This window comes from Anas platyrhynchos, chromosome 3, assembly GCF_047663525.1.
Source record: "Anas platyrhynchos isolate ZD024472 breed Pekin duck chromosome 3, IASCAAS_PekinDuck_T2T, whole genome shotgun sequence".
Classification (NCBI taxonomy): Eukaryota; Metazoa; Chordata; class Aves; order Anseriformes; family Anatidae; genus Anas; species Anas platyrhynchos.
Window position 1 is genome coordinate 15,359,776 of NC_092589.1, and position 17,663 is coordinate 15,377,438.

Below are 17,663 nucleotides of genomic sequence, written 5' to 3' on the forward strand. Positions count from 1 at the left end.
CACACGCAGCTGCCTCAGCGCTGTTTATGCCCCCCGGGGTTGCCTCCCGTTTGGGGGAGTTGGTGCAGTGTGAGGTGTTCACTTGGAAATGAGGGGTCTTTAAGGCTCTTCCCAACCCAAACCACATAAGACATCATTAATGTGTATAAATATAAGGGGAAGGTGTCATGAGGATGGAGCCAGCCTCTTTTCACTTGTTTCCAGTGACAGGACAAGAGGCAATGGGGACAAACTGAAGCACAGGACATTCTGGCTCAGTATGAGGGGACACTTCTTTGCGGTGAGGGTGACAGAGCATTGGAACAGGTTGCCCAGAGAGGCTGTGGAGTCTCCTTCTCTGGAGATACTCAAAACCTGCCTAGATGCACAATGTGCTCTAGGTGATCCTGCCAACCTCAACCATTCCGTGATTCTGTGTGATAATTTTGGGTAGGCCTGTGTAGACCCAGGAGTTGGATTTGATAATCCTTGTAGGTCCCGTACAAATCCGGATATTCTGTGATTCCCCATGCCCATCAAAGACGGAGGGCAGGCCGCCCCAAGGAAAGACGCCAGCCCATGAGATCAGCTCGTTTAATGGTGGCCAAGGACAGACGTGGACACAGCTGCTGGAGAAGCGTGGGACACGGAGCCCCGCCGGCCCCACACGCGCATGCTGACGTGGGAGCAGCCAGCGCTGCCACTACTCTCTGTGGCCTGTGGGAGCTGACATGGGTAATGAGACACGGTTACTAACCCACGGATGGCACAGCAGGGCTCCCCGGGGGGACAGCTGCACATGGAGAACATGAAATGCTGGGACCAGGGACATGCAAGCAGTCCTGAAGGGCGTTGATCACAACGGGGTGCAGAAGCCGGGTGAAATGGCTGCTGAGTCCTTCTTAGGCTTCTCCAGCATTTTTTTGTGGGCTGCAGCTGGCCGCTGGATTTCGTGGGAGCACAACAGCGGTTGCATGGTAGTCACGACTAACCTGGCATGAGACAAGTGATTGGGGAATTAACTGAAACCCAGGGCCCAGCTGGACCAGACCCTGCTGGAAACCCGCCAGAGCACCTGGGTCTGAAATCCTTCGTGGCCCGCAGAAAGGGGCAGAGCTAAGACTAGAGACATTCTGCAGTATGGCAGGTATCTTCTTGAAACCCAGCACCATCCTTTACGAAAGCTTAGGAAAGAGGGCAAGACCTTTTCTATCGACCTTTTAGATGGAATAAGGTAGAAAACATTTATTTTTGCATTTTTCTAAAAAAAAAGAAAGTCTCACGAGGGTTTGTGAGCATCACTTGCAAGATGCACCCATGGCTGCAACACTCAGGCCTCAGCCGTACACGCATCTAATATATGCTTGGCTAATATACTGGACAAGACCTTAGGCACTATGCTGTCCTCTGTCATCTACCTCTGTGCTCTGCCTCGAGGAACACTTTGATGGCAGGTGGTAGTCACAAACAGTACCTGCCGTTTTCCTCCTGAGGCTGTTGCTTATTTTTAAGAATTCAGCAAACCTACTGATGATTAGTGTCCCTGAATTGCTATCTCCCCGCAACCCAGTTGAAAGGGCAGGTTATAAACAGCTGCGTCGCCCGTGGTCACGGCTCTACCATCGAGTCGAAGCCCTGCTTTTAGCTGAGCAGCACAAATAGCCAGTTGGTGACGTACCACAACGCAACCTGAGATGCAATGGGGGGGGGAAGAAAAGGCCTTGGAGTTTGGCAGAGGTTCCTGAGTCAGTACTTCTGGCTTTATCAGCTGCTCCAGTGAAGGCCGCTGCTTTCTCCTGCATCCAGGCTGCTTTCCTGGCCTCATGCCACTACTTCAGCACGGACCTCTACACTAAAAAAGGGAAAGATCTGATTTTTTAATTTCCCTTTTGAGAGGAAAAGAAATACGGGCTTAGTGTCCCAGGGCTGGTGTGTTTTTCATTTCTTTACGATGGGGACATTTTTTTCTCACTTCACACACTTAGCAGCTGTGCTCTAGGCTGCTCAAGAGCTTGAGAGAGTGCAGTGTGTCCTGTCACCTCATGTACATCCTGGAGCGGGGTGATTGCTATCAGATCCTGCATTTGCTGGAAACAAAAAAAAAAAAGTAAAAAAAGAAAAAAGATGTATTTTTAAGCTTATGTTAGGTTAAGCTAATTTTAAGATACCCTGAAAATGCCAATGGAGACGTGAACTGTCAGCTTTGCGAGTTGAGTTAAACAGCCATCATGGCCTACTTATTATTTTGGAGTGCTGCCACTATGCTTTGCCCAGTCTGCATTGAAGTTTTGACACCTACGTGCTATCAAAAGGTTACTAAAACCCAACCAGTCTTCCTCCTGCCCCCCTCTCTACTAGCTTATGATTCACTACTTCCCCACTGCCTCCTGACTCATGAACTGAAGAGTTCACAGCACCTCTTCGGAATACACCCAAGGTCCAAAGTCAGAGACCAGACCTGGTATTTGGGATCCCTCTAGAAACAAACCCACCCACTAGCACTCACAGTCCAGGCCTCTTCTGCACGCAGTACAGAGGGAAAAAAAAAAAAGCCCTGTTTCACATATTAAAATGCTCTTGCTCCTTGTCACTTCTCAGAGTGCACCAGTGCACCTTGTGCCTGTCACATGCTGCGCAGACGCTGATCCATGCAGCACTTCAGCGTGTTTACAGCTCCAGAGGCGTTTGTGTGGCTTTTCGGGATGCTTCCTCTCTGCAATGGTTCTGCTGGGTTTTGCTAAGCACTCTGTTCCCTCTTGGATTCGAGCATCCTTGTGTGAAGTAGTGCCACGTGTGGATTCACAGCATGTTGCAAAGAACGGCCGTCCCATTACACCATGACCAAAATACCTTCTTCTAGGGAGGCCTGGACACTTCAGTTCTGTCTCCAGAAAAGTGGCAGGATCATCTCCTGACAGAGCTCCAGGCTGGCAGGAAGACCTTTCAAATCTGTCACGAGCAGAGATGAGTCCATCACAACTCCAGGATCTTTTGAGGGCGAAATCCCACTGCTTGACTCAGGTCCCATTTACACACGGACAGCCAAAAGCTTGTAACCTCCATGATCTCTTCTTGTTTGTTTATTTTGGGTAACAGGAACCATTTATTTCTGTGCCAACCATCTCTCCCTGCCAGAGGCAGCAGAACAGCGCTCTGACCTCAGCTGCACAGTCTGCTCTCCTGCTGCAATCGATTCAAACCCCAGAGCTGCAGTTTTCCATGACGGTTTCCCACGCGGTGTGTGAGGATCTCAATCAGGCAATCTATCTCCTTTCCTCCTTGCCAGGACCTGGTTCTGTGCTGCTCATGCAGGCACAATCTGCCCTGAATCATGTTTTGAACCACGTAACTCACAGCTAAGGTACATCCACACATCGTGTGCAACATGGAAAGAATCCCCAAACCCAGTACCACCATTGTACAAATGAGCTTTAACATGCACTCTGTGAGCACTCAGTTCTTTGCAGACACGCCAGTAGCCTCTTGAACAGAGATCTAATTGTTGAACTTTGCTTCTCTGTATAAAAATCTGGGACACAGCACAGGCCAGACACCACTCACAAAGCCAGCTGCTGCTAGAAATGCTGCTGTGCTCTGCAGAGAGCTTTACTTTAGGAGGGGTGTGCTGGCTTATGCTGAAAATTCAGACAGACTTCACAAGATGGGTAACATGATTTAGGTCATGCTCAAAGTAGATGTTAGTTCTGAAATTCAGGGACCTCACGGAATTTAACTTCCCTTTCCCACAAAAATATCAGCCTGCCCCAGCTGTGTGGCAAACCTATAGACAAGGAATCTCTCTCCTGGTCTACAACAACCCCTCTTCCTCCTTGCTGGGACTGAGCTGTGCACTGTGTTCAGGGTAGAAAATTACAGTATTTGTAAAATGGAGGAGAATCAAACTGGCTGGATCAAACAGGATAAAAATCATTTGGGTTGAAAGGTTTCAGATTTAAGCCTCAAAGGCAGTAAGATGAAAGCTGAGAGAAGAGCCTCAATTCACTGCATTGTCTCAGAAGAAGCTGAGAAGATTGGGTTTCAGCTATTTGAAACACTCCTAGCACAGAAGTGATGCTAGAAATCCTATAGCCTGCAGGTGAGTCCCAAGGGGGATCTCTCTACCTGTTTCAAACAGAATCCAACTGCATCAGACTTGCACTGAAACTGATTCAAATCTCATTAGGAAAAGGGATAACTATAAACAAACAAACAGCCTTTGCTGCCTGGGTTAATTCACCGCCTGCAGTTCAGCACCCTTTCTGACAGCGTCCTTGCCAGTTGTTGCCTGGGTGTTCAGCCAGCCAGCTTTGAAATGACCTCAGGAAACTGAATTCCCAGTGTTCCTGGATTTATGCATCCTGTGACGCAAGAGAGCTTGTTCCTTTCCATGGAAAAGAGCAGGAACAAGGGAAAGGAGTCACCTATTTGGAGCTGAGCTAAGGCACTAATTACGCAGTGGGTGAGGAAAGAAGAAACACAGCGGGAGGAGGAAAACTTTCCAACTACGACGTCCTGGAAGACCATCGTACTCTTCACTCAACTGCCTTAAAAAAAAACCCACAATGTTATCGCTATAGAAAAGGAGGAGCTAATACAGTATTATAGTATCCCTGTTGGGGTTTCATCGTAAGGTTATCTTGCTGTTCTCCCAGAGAGATTTGTTTCAGGTATCAAAGTCACATGAGCTGTTTCTAAAGTGGATTTTGGTGAATGCAGGCAGAGTTGTCTCAGCAGCTCTGGCTCATCGCTGCTCTGTGTGGATGCCTGTTTTGTTGTTTTTTTTTCCCCATGATTTTCCAGAACAAAAAAGAAGTCTGTCCCTATCACTTTTTGGCATGATACTGAGATAAGCCATCGAACAGTGCTGACCCAGTGGGTGCAGTCTCTCCCTACGCACAGCAGACGCATTCCCGTGGTCATCACAGCTTGATAAAGATCGGTGACGGCTGGCTCATCTTCTGCCCTGTGTCAGCGAGGGGGAAAACGCTAGAGATGGCTACATCCACAATTCCTTGGCAGAGTTCTGCATACAGCTTCCTAAGAGACATGAGAGAGACAGAGTAAGACGCACAAGGAGGCCAAACCAGCAGGCCCTCACCCTCCTCATACAGAGCCATGTGTTTTCCCAGTGGGAGCTACAAGATCCCGCTGCTGTTACAGGTAGCTCCAGGGAGGCAAACCAGATGTGGCAGGAATGTCCTGGTATCCTCCCCTCCTACCCCAGCAACTGCCTTCTTTCTCAACGATGCTCCCATTCCCAACATTGCTCTTTGCTGCACGGGAACACAAAACCCATTTCTCTCAGTTTACTGTCAGAACAAGCTCCTCAGCAGCATCTCTGCACCCTCAGTCCCCAGACTTGAGTCACCACAAGACGCATGGGGACAAACAACAGCTAAGCACCCCCTGTACCAGTCTCCCAGCTCAGAGAGTCGTGATTATCACAACAGACCCTGTACAAGTGGGGATGCACCCCAGGGGGATTTCTCTGATGGTTCGAGGAAATGTTGCAATGGGGTGCAAGTGTGCATATTAACTTGTGAGCTAGGCACAGAGATTTCACAGGACTCCCCCAGAAGGGCTGGAAGGATTTCATCATGGCAGGGTTCACAAAAAGCAGGATTAGGCAGAAGAGAGATGTTTGAGAAATGAGATAACAACAGCTTTGTTTTCTGCTGAAGAAAATACATGTGTAACCTCAGTGAATGTGCTGGCATATGGGACACTTGTAGCACCAAAGCTGTCTTTACTAGAATTAATAATGCCACCTCTGAAGCTGGGGCTACTTAACAGTAAGATGCTTTTTCAGCTCCTGAGTGTGTTACTGCTTTCAGCAGACAACTTTTGACTTTTAAATGTGAATTGTGTGATATGGGTGCTATAAATTAAAATAGTCCTGAAAAGACTGATGACTGGGCTGCCTGATAGGTTGGCCCTGTATTTCTTCTCTAGTATGAGTGATGACCTAATCTAATCTGCATCTAATGGAGATTAATATTATGTAAATATTATTATTATTATATATAACATATTTATATGTATGTATAAAAATTGTATGTTAGATATAGTAATGTAGATAACGTAGAACAGCCTTTTCTGTTCTGCTGTGATTGTATATAATAAAGATGCCTATTTAGCAAAGATTTCTAGTCTTTCAGTCATCTCAATCACATAATACAGCACCTCTCACTGTGCCTGTTCAAGATGTTCATGGCCAGAGTTGCCTGGCTGTCCCAGCTTCCCTGTGGCTGGTGGAGGCTTTGATTCAATTTCTGCAGCACCTATAGTGTGCTCTGGGGTCCTACTGCCTGCAAATTCAGTCACCCACTTCCAGCTGCTGCCTTTAATGCTACTCATTTATTCTGTGTTCAGGTGAAGACCATCCACCACTGGCTCCACAAAAGAGGCCGAGAAACAACCTGAGTTTCAAGGCATTAATTCTGCAACGTGTCAATAAAAACAACCCAAGTCACATTCAAATCCAATTGTCCAGAAATTGAGTATCAGGTATGGATTTGCATGGGAAAGCCCCCTTCCAGTCACTTTCTTCCACCTTTTTCACTTTTGTGTGAGCCATGTGAATGGTGGCATCACAAATGTGTAACAGAAACTGACTACTCACTGGGCACAAGCTGGAGCCCCGTTGACTTCTATGAGCCAGACTTTCAGCTCCTCATCAACCATGAAGTCAAAGCCAAAGAGCTGGAAGCTCTGGTAGTGAAGATGCTTTGTGCTGATTGCAGGCTCTATACACATAAGGCAGCTTCTGTGACAGGAAAAATAGAAACGTGAGATTAAAAGCCCCGTGGACACACTGGTTGCACTGCAGCTTCTGAAGCCATGTGCATGGTGCAGGTCAGTGGAAGGCTCCCTCATTGCCTTGGGACTGCTTGGAGCATCAAGTGGATGGGGCAACACTTTCTGACACCGATGAGAAAACAAGCAGGCAGTGCCCCACTGCAGTATCTTCAGGCCTGCCTTGTGCCTGGTATCTGGGTGTCATTTTATCAGCCCCCAAAATTACGTTAATTACAACACACATCATGGCAACCAGGTCCCTGCAAACATCAAAACATTTGTGGACAGTCCAAAAAACCCTAAAACAGCCCTGAGTTAACACCCAAAGAGCTGGAGAGCAGCATCCACCCTCACCACTAGATTAGGCAAGGGGAAAAAGAGGATCTGCAGTTAGAGCCTGAAGCAGAAGGCGGATCCACAAAGAGCTGCACCAGGCCCCCAGGGAACTGCCACTCAGAGCTCATTTGCCACTGAGACCCTCAAAGGTCGTGTCATGTCATTTTGGTGTAACAGCAACGGGGGATTTGAAAAGAAAACTCTGCCATGGAGGATCAGTATTTCGTACCTGGTTTCTCTGCAGTGCCATGATCTCTCCAGGTAATTTACTCAGTGCCCAGGAAGCAGCTGATAGTGCTAGCTGGCTCTGCTTGGGCTGAAGCTCACTCCAGACACAGCCAACAAAATGCACACACACTGACACATCCTCTTCAGAGAACAACATCTATAGAGTCCCTCATTTGCTGTTTCACTGGGCAATGACATTGTGGTTTTTTTTCTGGATTTGTCTTTAATTTACCTCTGGGTCAAAACCCATAACCTATGCAAATTAATTCCTTCTCCTGTCCTTCTCCTTCCCCAGCTGTGTTCATACAGATTCCCCGTCACTGAAGGGTTACGAACCCCTGTGCAACAGGCAGCTGGTTACCTTATTATGTGTTTGATTTGCAGTAAGATGCTATTCTCAAGCGTTGTGTTCAGGGCATCCATCAGATACTGGTTGAACTCCTCGAAGAACATTTCATTCCCTTCCTCATACCGCCCATAATTTTTGGAATATTCCTTCTGAATGCAGTGATTGGTCAAGTGGCAGGTTTTGTCCTGGAAATTAGCACTGTTATATGGTTCGGAAGAGGTCCGCAGGACACCCTCTCTGTAGAGGTAGATATTATATTGATGATCCACGAGAACCCAGCTCCTAGGGGGGAAGAGAACAAACTCTAGTCTCAGTTTAAAAAAGAAACTACAAAGAAATGCAAACCAGTGTTACAAAATCCAGGCAGAAAAGGTTACCTGATGTCGAACTTGCGATGCCCTGGCTCCAAAAGAAGAGGCTTCTCCAGGTATTTTTGGATCACATGCACTTGTCCCTGCTCATCGATGAAGTCTAGGAGCTCTCCAGCCTCTGAAGATATCATGATCCCTTCCCCTGACACAGAAAGATAAAGAAAAAATCAGGCAGAGGATCTTTGCTGGAGCTCTTTCCGGGCCCAAGTGGACCGTGGATCATTCCCATGGAAAACCAAGCATCACATGAGAACCCATGGCCCCTGGGCTGCCCGGTGCCTGAGCAATGTCATGCTAGCTCACTGTCATGCAATAAATTGGCAGATGTATCTCCCCTTTTCCATGCCATAGGACATTTGGTTCCCTTCCAGCTGGAGCTAACGTAGATGGAAAACAAGGGTACTGAGATGGCGTGGTCTGCCTGGGGCCTGTGTGTAGGGGACAGCTATTTAGGTGTGAGCAGATGCAGAGCAATCGGGGACCTTGGCAAGACGTGAGGCAGCTGCTTTGTTGGGAGAATTTGATTTTCTTTTCTGGCATTTTTTTTTTCCAGCTGGGCTTAGCAGGGAGGGGCATTTAGCACTTTTTAAGTTTTCTTCTGCTTTTCCCTGTTTTTCAGCAGTTTGAAGAGAAGGGGCTTTGGCAGCTTGTGAGATTTTTCTTTATTTTGTTTCTTTGGGGAGGGAGGTTTGCTTTCATCCTATACTAAGACTTTCTTCCCCTGCCTGGCTTTTCTGTCTGCCAGAAGCAGACATGCAAACAGTGTTCCCCTGCTCACTGACTCCATTTAAGTTACTATTGAAATCATCGCTGGATTAGGAAAAGAACTGTTTCAAAATGCTCATCCATGTAGTCAGTGTTTTCCCCTTCTATGGAAACTCTTCATTAAAGAATTCAGATGTGTCTTTTAAATACTGCCACATTTTGGCTGAAGCTGTCGCTGTTCATTTCTTGCACGAGTCCAGACATGAAATCACTGCTGCAGAGCAGTGAAGAGGGAACAGATCCCTTCTGGGATTTGATAAAGGGATGGCACGGTGCCACTGAAGGATAAACCAGCTCAGGTAAAATTATCTAACACCTCTCTGGCACTGTGGCCTGTTGTTAAGCATTTAATTAACCTTTTAGACTAAAGCTGATAATTTACTCTTAATTTCGTGATTTTTTTTTCTTTTTTAGGAAATACTGAGTGGAAAGAAGTAAATGCTCTTCAGTGGGGCACCAGTAGGATAACAATGGTTTGGAGCATACCTGTGAGTCGCTAGCTTCCCAGCCTTCCCTAGCATTCCTAGCATTAAGTCAGGACATCCTAAACCTTTAGTTTTCCTTTTACTGATGGACAACCAAGCTTCTCCTAGAACTCTCCCGAATCAGGGGCTGTCTCTGAACTGAAATTGCCTCAGCAATTAATGCTGATAAGCTTTCTGCTTCATCAGAAGTAATCCCCAGACATTTAAACGTCTCTCTAGAAGATTAGCGTGAGGCTCTCTTTCCACTTTAATTCCCATCCTGAGTTCTGCAGCACAGTGATGAATACAAAAAGTTACTTTGCTTTAATGCAGAAAAGAAGACAGGATCACGCTTAAATAAAGTATGTGGAGAGTTTAAACCTCCCCATGCTGCAGTGAGTAACAGCCACGGCCTTTTCAGTTTTCCAGACTGATTCTTTGCCAGACAGTTACACTGCACAGACACATTTCCCATCAGTGGCGTGACGAAAGGACTCATCTCCCTTCCTCCTTGATGAAATACACATACTCTTCTGATGCTTCTCAGTGACAGAGCCATGAAAGCAGAGCAGTGAGGAAAGCCTGCACAAATGAGTTGTATCATGCAGCCCTCCTGCAGCCACCTCTGGCTTTCATGTTTCCTGATGATTTTTATAAAACTGCTTCAGAAGTGACTCTGCAAATATGAGTAGTATTTGTGGGCCTGTTCCCTTTGAAAAGACCAGGTCCTTCCATGGGCTGGGCTCTGCGCACACAGCAAGGCGAGTTTTCATAATGAAATTCTGAGAGCGTGCCAGTGATACTGCTGTAACTGGCAGATAGGATAATTACCAAAGCATTACATCCATAGCTGTGTCCAGCTCTATCTTCCTAATAGCTCATTATTTCTGTACAGCAAGCTGTGCAATGACCCTGGAAAAAGGAAGGGCACGTTATCACCTGGGTACCTATTGCCTTATTCAAATGAAAGAGAAATGCAGGTACTGCATTGCTCTGCTTGGGGCTGCCCAGGGCCTGGATGTGATTTGGGTACACTGCGCTCACAGCTGCTCAGTCAGTCTCAGTGTGGCCATGGGAGGGACATTGGCACCAGGTTTTTGGGTTTGGGTGGAAGACAAACAATGGTATTTCTGCCCAGCTGAAATCAGGCTCGGCTGCAGCATGGAAATGCTTGTCACTGTTCTGGAGGACTGCTCTCCTGTCCACTGTCCTCCTCCCCACGTTCTGTTATGTTCCCCATCTCTTGCAGTCCACATTCCCTTGGCCTGATGGGCCCTGCTGCCTTCCCCTGCAGCAAGTATTTTGAGGTGCATGACTAGAAAAAAAGGGACTTCTTTCACTGCCATCCGTGTCCTAACTAGCATGTGCATGTTACTGTTTGTCAGGAGCCTGATGCCACCAAACAGAAAAAGGAGAGCCCTGTGGTGGCATGACTGGCATGGATTAGATAGGTGAAGCCATTTACAGACGGGCTCAATATTAGCTGGGCTCAGCCAAGCCCCAGGACTCTATTGATCAAGTAAGGGGTAAGGAATAATGAGAAGGTGGCTCATTCTGCTGAAAAACGAACCTTTGGCACCAGCTGAGGACTTGGCAATCCACACGTTGCCTTCTTTGCCTTCCCGCCGCCTGTTGTAAGATGCCAAGAAGACCTCCCTCTCATCTGTCCTTGTGTTGTTTATGAGATGGCGAATCCCGTTCTGTGCTGGAGCCACGGGGGTCTTCAGGTTGGTTGGGTAAATCACATAGGACTCGGGGAACCATGTGCAGGACTCCGATAGCTCAGGGCTCGTCTTGATTAGCCTGGGTGAAGAGATACAGGCTGTTAATCTCCAGATTGTTAATCTCCAGAGTGACCCACGAGGACATAATTTCCTAAGTACAAGTCATCATTAACTGGGCTCTGGTGATGAATAGCATCTTACAGACAGCCTGTACTAAACAATTATATTCTCTTTAGACCCTCGAAATTAGGGTCTTTTTAAAGAGATCACAGCAACCTTAAGCTGCAACAATGCACTCCTCCTGGAACCAGACCTGCAAGCTTTTGTTAAATGTTTTGTACTTTACATATCACGAAGCAATCAGTAGAGAAGTTTCCACGTAATTAGAGCTTGTAGTGAGTTCCCTGCCCCATCTCTGCACGAGGCCACTGAGGAGGCGTGATTGCTACCGTGAAACAGGGCAGGAAGGAAGCTGTGATAACAGCAGGCAAAGGGGAAGCCAGAGCAGTAACGCTCTCTGGGCTGCTGCTCAGCTCGTGACCCCTTTCCCTCTGAGATCAGATCAAGCATCCCAGATGGGGATGGAGACCATGGGGCTGAAGGCTCACCCCCATTTCCCCAGGAGATCACGGCACAGCTGGCCATGCAGAAATAACTCCCAGAGCCAGGTCTTCCTCGAGATGTCTCCAGACATTTGTTTGACCAACAAATCTGATTAACTAAATGAATATTAGTGCCTCATCGCTGTATGAATCAGAGGACGAGAGGAGTAGGTTTTAATTAAGTAGCTACAAGGAGAAAGAACAGATACGGTTTGTTGTTGTTTTTTCTTTGATTTGGCTGTAAGCTGTAGCTCCTGTCTGTCTGATTCAATACACTCTGTGGTTTCAAGAAGATGTAATTCAATGGAAATGTCATTTCCCCTGAAGTTACAAAGAGGTCATTGTGCACCCAGATATCTGCCCAGACCAGCACAGAAGTCTGAAGACACCACGTGCAGGGACACCCCAGGGCAGCTGTTCTGTGAAATACCCTTACAACAGGTTCAGCAGTTGCCAACAGTTAGAATAAAAATTTCTACCAATCCCCTGCAACGTTTCAGTGAATTCCTTACTTCACCAGGGATGCTTTGCGGCACAGCTTGTCGGCTCCCCTGTAGTAATTCACCAGCTGCACAAGTCCGGGTTCGTGGCCTGCAACAGAAAATTGAAAAGTCAGGCAAACTTCTCAATTACTGGAGGAAAAACATCTGCTTGGTGCAAAGGATCTGTGCAGCAGAGAAGAAAAAGAAGCTGTTTCCTTGCCCTTCATCAAAGAAACAGGCTCTCAGCTGGTACCGGCTCCAGCATTTTTTTTCTATCAGGGAAGAAAAAACATGCTTTTATTCAAGTCTGTTTTGAACATGCCGCTTCCATTTTCCAAAAGAAAATAACCATTTCCTAATTCACACTGGCAGCGGGCAGAGCCACTCAAAAATGTTCTCCATTTGCTGGTGGCAGTTTTTAAGAGCCAGGATTTACTCTTAAGTGCAGTAGGAAGATGCAGGGAAGTACACCATGACACAAAGATCTTAGGAAATGACCTTGCTGTTTTTTTTTTTGGCATTTACAGCAGGATTCCTTTTTGGCTCAGATAAAGGGCTGGGAAATGTTATAAGACATTCCCCAAAGGGTAATGCAGGTCTGGGCAGTAGCGCACGGCCTCCCCCAGAACACGGATGTGCAACAGGTGAATAATGCCCGAGGCAATACCTGGGGCCCTGGTGACAACAACCAACATCCATAGGGAAAATATGACAGAAAACCACTCTGGTTTGAAGCGACAACTAGGAGGACCAGAGGGACCCCCAAGCATGACAGTTACTTGCATCTTTGCATTCTCTTTGCAAACAAATGCTTGTGGGGGTTATTTAGACCCTGAAACAGCATTCAGAGCTTTAGTTGCCCTCTGCAGTAATTGCCTGGAAAAAAAGGTCCAGAGCAAACATGAACCTAAAGACCAGACAGCTGCGAGATCACAGACAGTGAATATCTATTTCAACCCCAAAACCACGGCCTTGACCTGGCTCATTATTTTATTCACAGATCTTTAAGTATGAAAAACAGCTGAAAGATCTGTAAAGCCAGGTACAGTCAGCACTGCCACGCACCAATTTACTGAAAGAAATTAGTATAAGCTCTCAGATTTCCTCCTGTTTCCAGCTTACTGATTTTGCTTGCTTCCCAGGGCATCCGAGGTGGTGCCCCTGTTGGTTTGCTGAGCATCTCTGGAGCAGTGGCCTGTGCCGTGGGGGCTGGTGGCCAGCAAGGAGGGAAAGGGAACGGGTTCTTGTGCACACTGAGGTCTGCTCTGTGCATTTAATGGGATCAAAAAGCTGTCAAGGCACTGAGTGAACCGGTGATCCTCCAGTGGCCAGCAGAGCCCAGCATCTTCTGCTCTGTCAGGCCTCTGCAGCCTGCTCCTTCTTTGTCTCCCCTTAGCACAAGCTGCTTTTGCATAAGATACAGGCTTTGATGCCAACACTCACCGCCTAAAGGCACAATCAGCCCAAGGAGCAGGAAACCAGCGAGTGCAGCAGGAGTGCTTGTGGCCCACCAGCAGCAGTGGCTCCCCCATGACACACGATCCGGCTCAGCCCTTTGGAAGGCACTGCCCTACAACTCCCCAAAACAGTGCCTGTTTCAAGCAGAGCCTTTAGGAGAACCCAACCCAGCCAGCCTGCGTGCAACAGCTGCTCAGAGGGACAGCTTCAGGAAGAGATTCCAGAGAAGGCAGAGATTTTTGGAAGATGTACCAAAATAACTTTTTTTTTTTTTTTTTTTTGGTCTTAATCTACTGATTTCAGGCAACCAGCTCCTGCTATAAGAGGATGGGTTACAGAAGTCAGTGCTAAAGGTTGGTCCCTCTCTAAGAAAAAAATTGTAGGTACCCTGTCATACGACATACTGAAGGACCTGCTGAAGCCTTTCCATCATCCCAGGGTTCTTCTCTAGGGTGGAAGGGGTTAGGAAGAGGTTGCCCTGAGCTGGGCACGCTGTCCTGTTCTTTGCTGGCTGCAGCACGTGTGAGCATCCTCACTGCTCGAGCCTCTCCCAGGGTTCCCCTGCCTCCTGCAAACACCCCAGCACTGGGAGGTGACCAGATGGCACTGCCATGTGTCGGGGACTTTCCAGTCACAAGCGTTTGTGTGTGTGTGTGTGTGGAGACAGGGGGGGTGGTGCTGGAGCTGCTGACTTACCGATCTGACAGCGCAGGGGTGATCAAGTGGTGCCAGGCTTGATCTGCATGAAAGGGGCCGGGGCTGGGGGGCTTCTCCTTGCTCTGGTGTTTCTGCAGCCAGAAGCACTGCTGCAAAATCACCCCAGGATGGAGGAAACTGAGGCCAAGCAGAGGGAGGGAGGCCAGGAGGGTCCTGCCAGCCCTCGGGCACACACAGGGGGGACTGCAGAAGGGAAAAGCGCTGCGGTGCTGGGGTCACCCCAAACCTGCTCCGACACGCTGGGGACAGGAGGCAGCACGGGGCCAGCCCAGCAGCTGTCACTCTGCACGGACACCCACCAGCCACGGGCAATGACAGTGCATCTCTGCTCCCCGCCGCACCCCACAACGCTGCCAGCGCCTGGCGGGGCTCTGCCTGCTCGTGGGCAGCACACGGCCCTGTCTGGTGGGGTAGGGGACGAGCAGCAGGGCTGGCAGGGGACAAACCCACACAAGGAAGCTCCCAGAGCTTGCTCGGCCACGGCCACGCATGCTGGCAGAAGGGGATGAGCAGCAGGGGAGAAGAAAAGGGGGGTGGCCTGGCATTGCACGCACACAGCCTCCCCGACAACTCTCCCCCTGCCCCCCAAGCAGGCACCAGACGTGCTGTCACCCTCGCCAAGACCCTGCAGAGCAGCAGCAAAAAAAAAAAAAGCCTCAAGTGTTTTTCTGCAGGCAGGCTGAGAAGTGGGGGTGTCGTGACCCCACTAGACAGCCCTGGGGACGGCGGGGACCCTGAGGCCAGCGTCCTGAACACGCGGGGAGCCAAACAAAGGGAGCGTCCCGCTGCGGGGTGCGAGCCCCCAATGCCAGCATCCCACTCCCCAGGCTGGGCTGGGTATTTTGGGGGGCACTGCAGATGCTGTCCTGGAGGGCGATCCTTCCATCCTTCGAGGCCTGGTGAGGGGCAGCAGGGGCTGTTCATTTTTGGGCTGTGCCGGTTTCGGGACAGAGCCTGTTCCAGGGCTGCAAGGGGCTGTGGGGAGCCCCCCGCTGCTGCCCCTTTGTTCCTGGCGATGCGGGTTGGGGTTGGGGTTGGGGTTGGGGTTGGGGTCGGGGCGGCTGCGGGGTCCCTGCGGCAAGGAGCCCGCTGTCTGGGGCCAGCTGTCCCCGAGGGGCTGCAGCCACTGCCCAAGGCACCAGAAGACAGCAGGGCACAGCCAGGCGATGCCCCACAGGCTATGGGGGACCCCATGGGGCTCACCCTACCCGGGGGTAAAGGGGGGGGGGGGGACCCCCGACAACACCGCACCCTGCTCGGGCACGGCAGCACCGAGCCAGCCCTTACCCAGCCTGCCGAAGGGGAGCCGGTTCCTCTCGCCCAGCATCAGGTTGAAGCGGGGGTTGTCCTTCCTGAGCCGCCTCCACTGCCCGCTGGCCAGGAGCAGCCGGGAGACCTCGGCGTAGACGCTGCTGTTCTCGTCCCGCACCACGAAGGTGTACATGGCGGCGGGGCGGGCGGGGGAAAACACCCCCCCCCGGACCCTTTACCCTACCCTACCCCGGGGACCCGCCGGCTTCCCCAGGCCCATGGGGCCCCGCCGCAGCTTAGGCAGGGCCCTGCTCGGCCACCGGCACCGCCACCTCCTCCTCCTCCTCCTCCCGTCCCGGCTCCGCATGGCCGGGGCCGCCCGCCCCTACGCGCCGCCGGGCTGAGCTCATCGCGGGGAGGGACCGCGCCGGGCCCCGCGGCCGGCGGGGCGGGGAGACCCCAAATCGGCCCCGGGTGGGGTAGGGGGGGGACAGGGAGGGACAAGGGGACACACAGGGGGGTGCTGGCCCTGCCCCTGCACCGCCTTCCCCGCGGCGACCCGGAAGCAGAGCGGGTTTTGCAGATGGGAGAAGATGGCGCTGCTCAGCGCTCCTTAGCCCGCATCGGGGTGCTGAGGGTAGATCGAGGCTGGTCGTGGTGAAAGGGAACGAAAAACAGGTGGCAGAGCAAGGTGGCAAGCGACAAAGGGCCTGGCCACCTCTGGGGGTGATGCTGGCCCCAAGCTGCGAGGCAGCGAGGATGGGGAGCTCTTACACCGACACTCGTCCTGGGTCCATCACACTCCTCAAATCCTGTGTTTCTTCTTGGCATCTTTCAGTTTTCCTGTACTTAACCTTCCCAAGCATTGTTATCTAGTTAGATTTTTTCTGTTTACTGAAAATGTCTTTCCTTATACCCATTGCTCCCGTCTTCCTCTTAAACAAGGCTGCAGCCAACCGCACCCATCTCATGTCACAAATTCACAACCTGGAGAGTTCAGATCTCGTAACAAACCTCTCAGTAATAAAAAGATATGAGTTCTTGATTTGGTTAATGCCCCGGTTTCCTTGCAGACCCTATATGAGAAACGCCATCAGCACTGCCTGCTTGTGTTGGTTGCTATAAATCATGATGCACTTCCAACAAATCAACAGTATTTTCCTGAAGGGAACTGAAATGTGTGGTAAATCGGTGATGACCAGCATGCTTTTTCGTCTTTGACAACGTGAGACGATACGTGACTCAAGGACAGGGAAATCTCATTTTAAAAACGGCTCCTCACCTACGTCTTTTTCTTCTGCTAAATTGAGCAAAATGTTCTTAATGAAATGTTCTCCACCTTATGGACAGTGACAACAATTAGTGTTTCCAAGTTGTTATCATAAAAGACCAATTTTATTAAAAGTCTAAGGAACATAGAAAACACTCAACTGTAGGCCAAATGGGCGATAACAAGATTCAAATGAAAAAGAACTGTCTATTTTGTATCATCTTTGACTGGATGCTGACATGGACGTTGTTTAAATGGGATGCTAATTCTTACCGACACAAATCTTGGGATACTGAATCCAGTCTTTTTGAAGCTTAAAGGTTTTTCCTGAATATAAAATTGGAACAATCAGAGCTTAATTTACCTCCCCAAGAAAAAAACGAAAAGGGTTTTAAAGCAATATTACCTCAACTGTGCCATTTAGAATTAAACCATTTTATTTTGTGTGTGTGAGTTTATGTACACCTCTTATGTGTGAGGAGTGGCCTGTGGGTATGCTCCTGCATGGACAGAGTGGGAATGGAAACCATCAACCCCACTCATTTGGGATCCCACTTGTCTTCCTTTTGACAAGGCTAAGGTGGTGAGAAATACATTAGGACATTAAATCCCATCCTTCTCCCACTCTGGAGAAAAAAAATAACCTTCTTTATTGAAAGTTTTCCTGAACTGGCACTTGCCAGGTTGTGTATCTCCCTCAGATACTTGCTGTAGCTAGGGCAATACTCTGAAACGGATCCCAAACACGTGTTCTGCATGTGGCACTTCTGAAAGAATATTATGATCTGTTACTGATGTCAGGGTGTTGCAACTTGCTGATATAAGAGCGATGATCTGCCTCTGGTGAGCGCAAGGCAGTACATAGGGAA

General features: G+C 49.3%; 1 protein-coding gene across 1 annotated transcript; it reads right to left on the reverse strand.

Annotated features, from left to right (window-relative positions):
• Nucleotides 1-559: 559 nt before the first annotated feature.
• Nucleotides 560-16,054, reverse strand: TTL (tubulin tyrosine ligase). Its single transcript, XM_027453543.3, has 7 exons — nucleotides 15,561-16,054; nucleotides 12,129-12,207; nucleotides 10,861-11,093; nucleotides 8,068-8,203; nucleotides 7,703-7,972; nucleotides 6,602-6,745; nucleotides 560-5,016 (listed from the first exon to the last, which is right to left on the reverse strand). The coding sequence occupies exons 1-7, from the start codon at nucleotides 15,715-15,717 to the stop codon at nucleotides 4,899-4,901; spliced, it is 1,137 nt and encodes a 378-aa protein (XP_027309344.3). The 5' UTR covers nucleotides 15,718-16,054; the 3' UTR covers nucleotides 560-4,898.
• Between the last annotated feature and the right edge of the window lie 1,609 nt (nucleotides 16,055-17,663).

What these genes read in the sequence shown, in the direction of transcription:
- TTL (XM_027453543.3), bottom strand. Translation starts at nt 15,717, where the DNA reads ATGTACACCTTCGTGGTGCGGGACGAGAACAGCAGCGTCTACGCCGAG. An exon ending in CGCAAAGCATCCCTGGTGAA is followed by an intron (nt 11,094 to 12,128) that starts GTAAGGAATTCA and finishes CTCTTCACCCAG; the next exon opens with GCTAATCAAGACGAGCCCTG. An exon ending in GGGGCTCCAGCTTGTGCCCA is followed by an intron (nt 5,017 to 6,601) that starts GTGAGTAGTCAG and finishes CATGTCTCTTAG; the next exon opens with GAAGCTGTATGCAGAACTCT.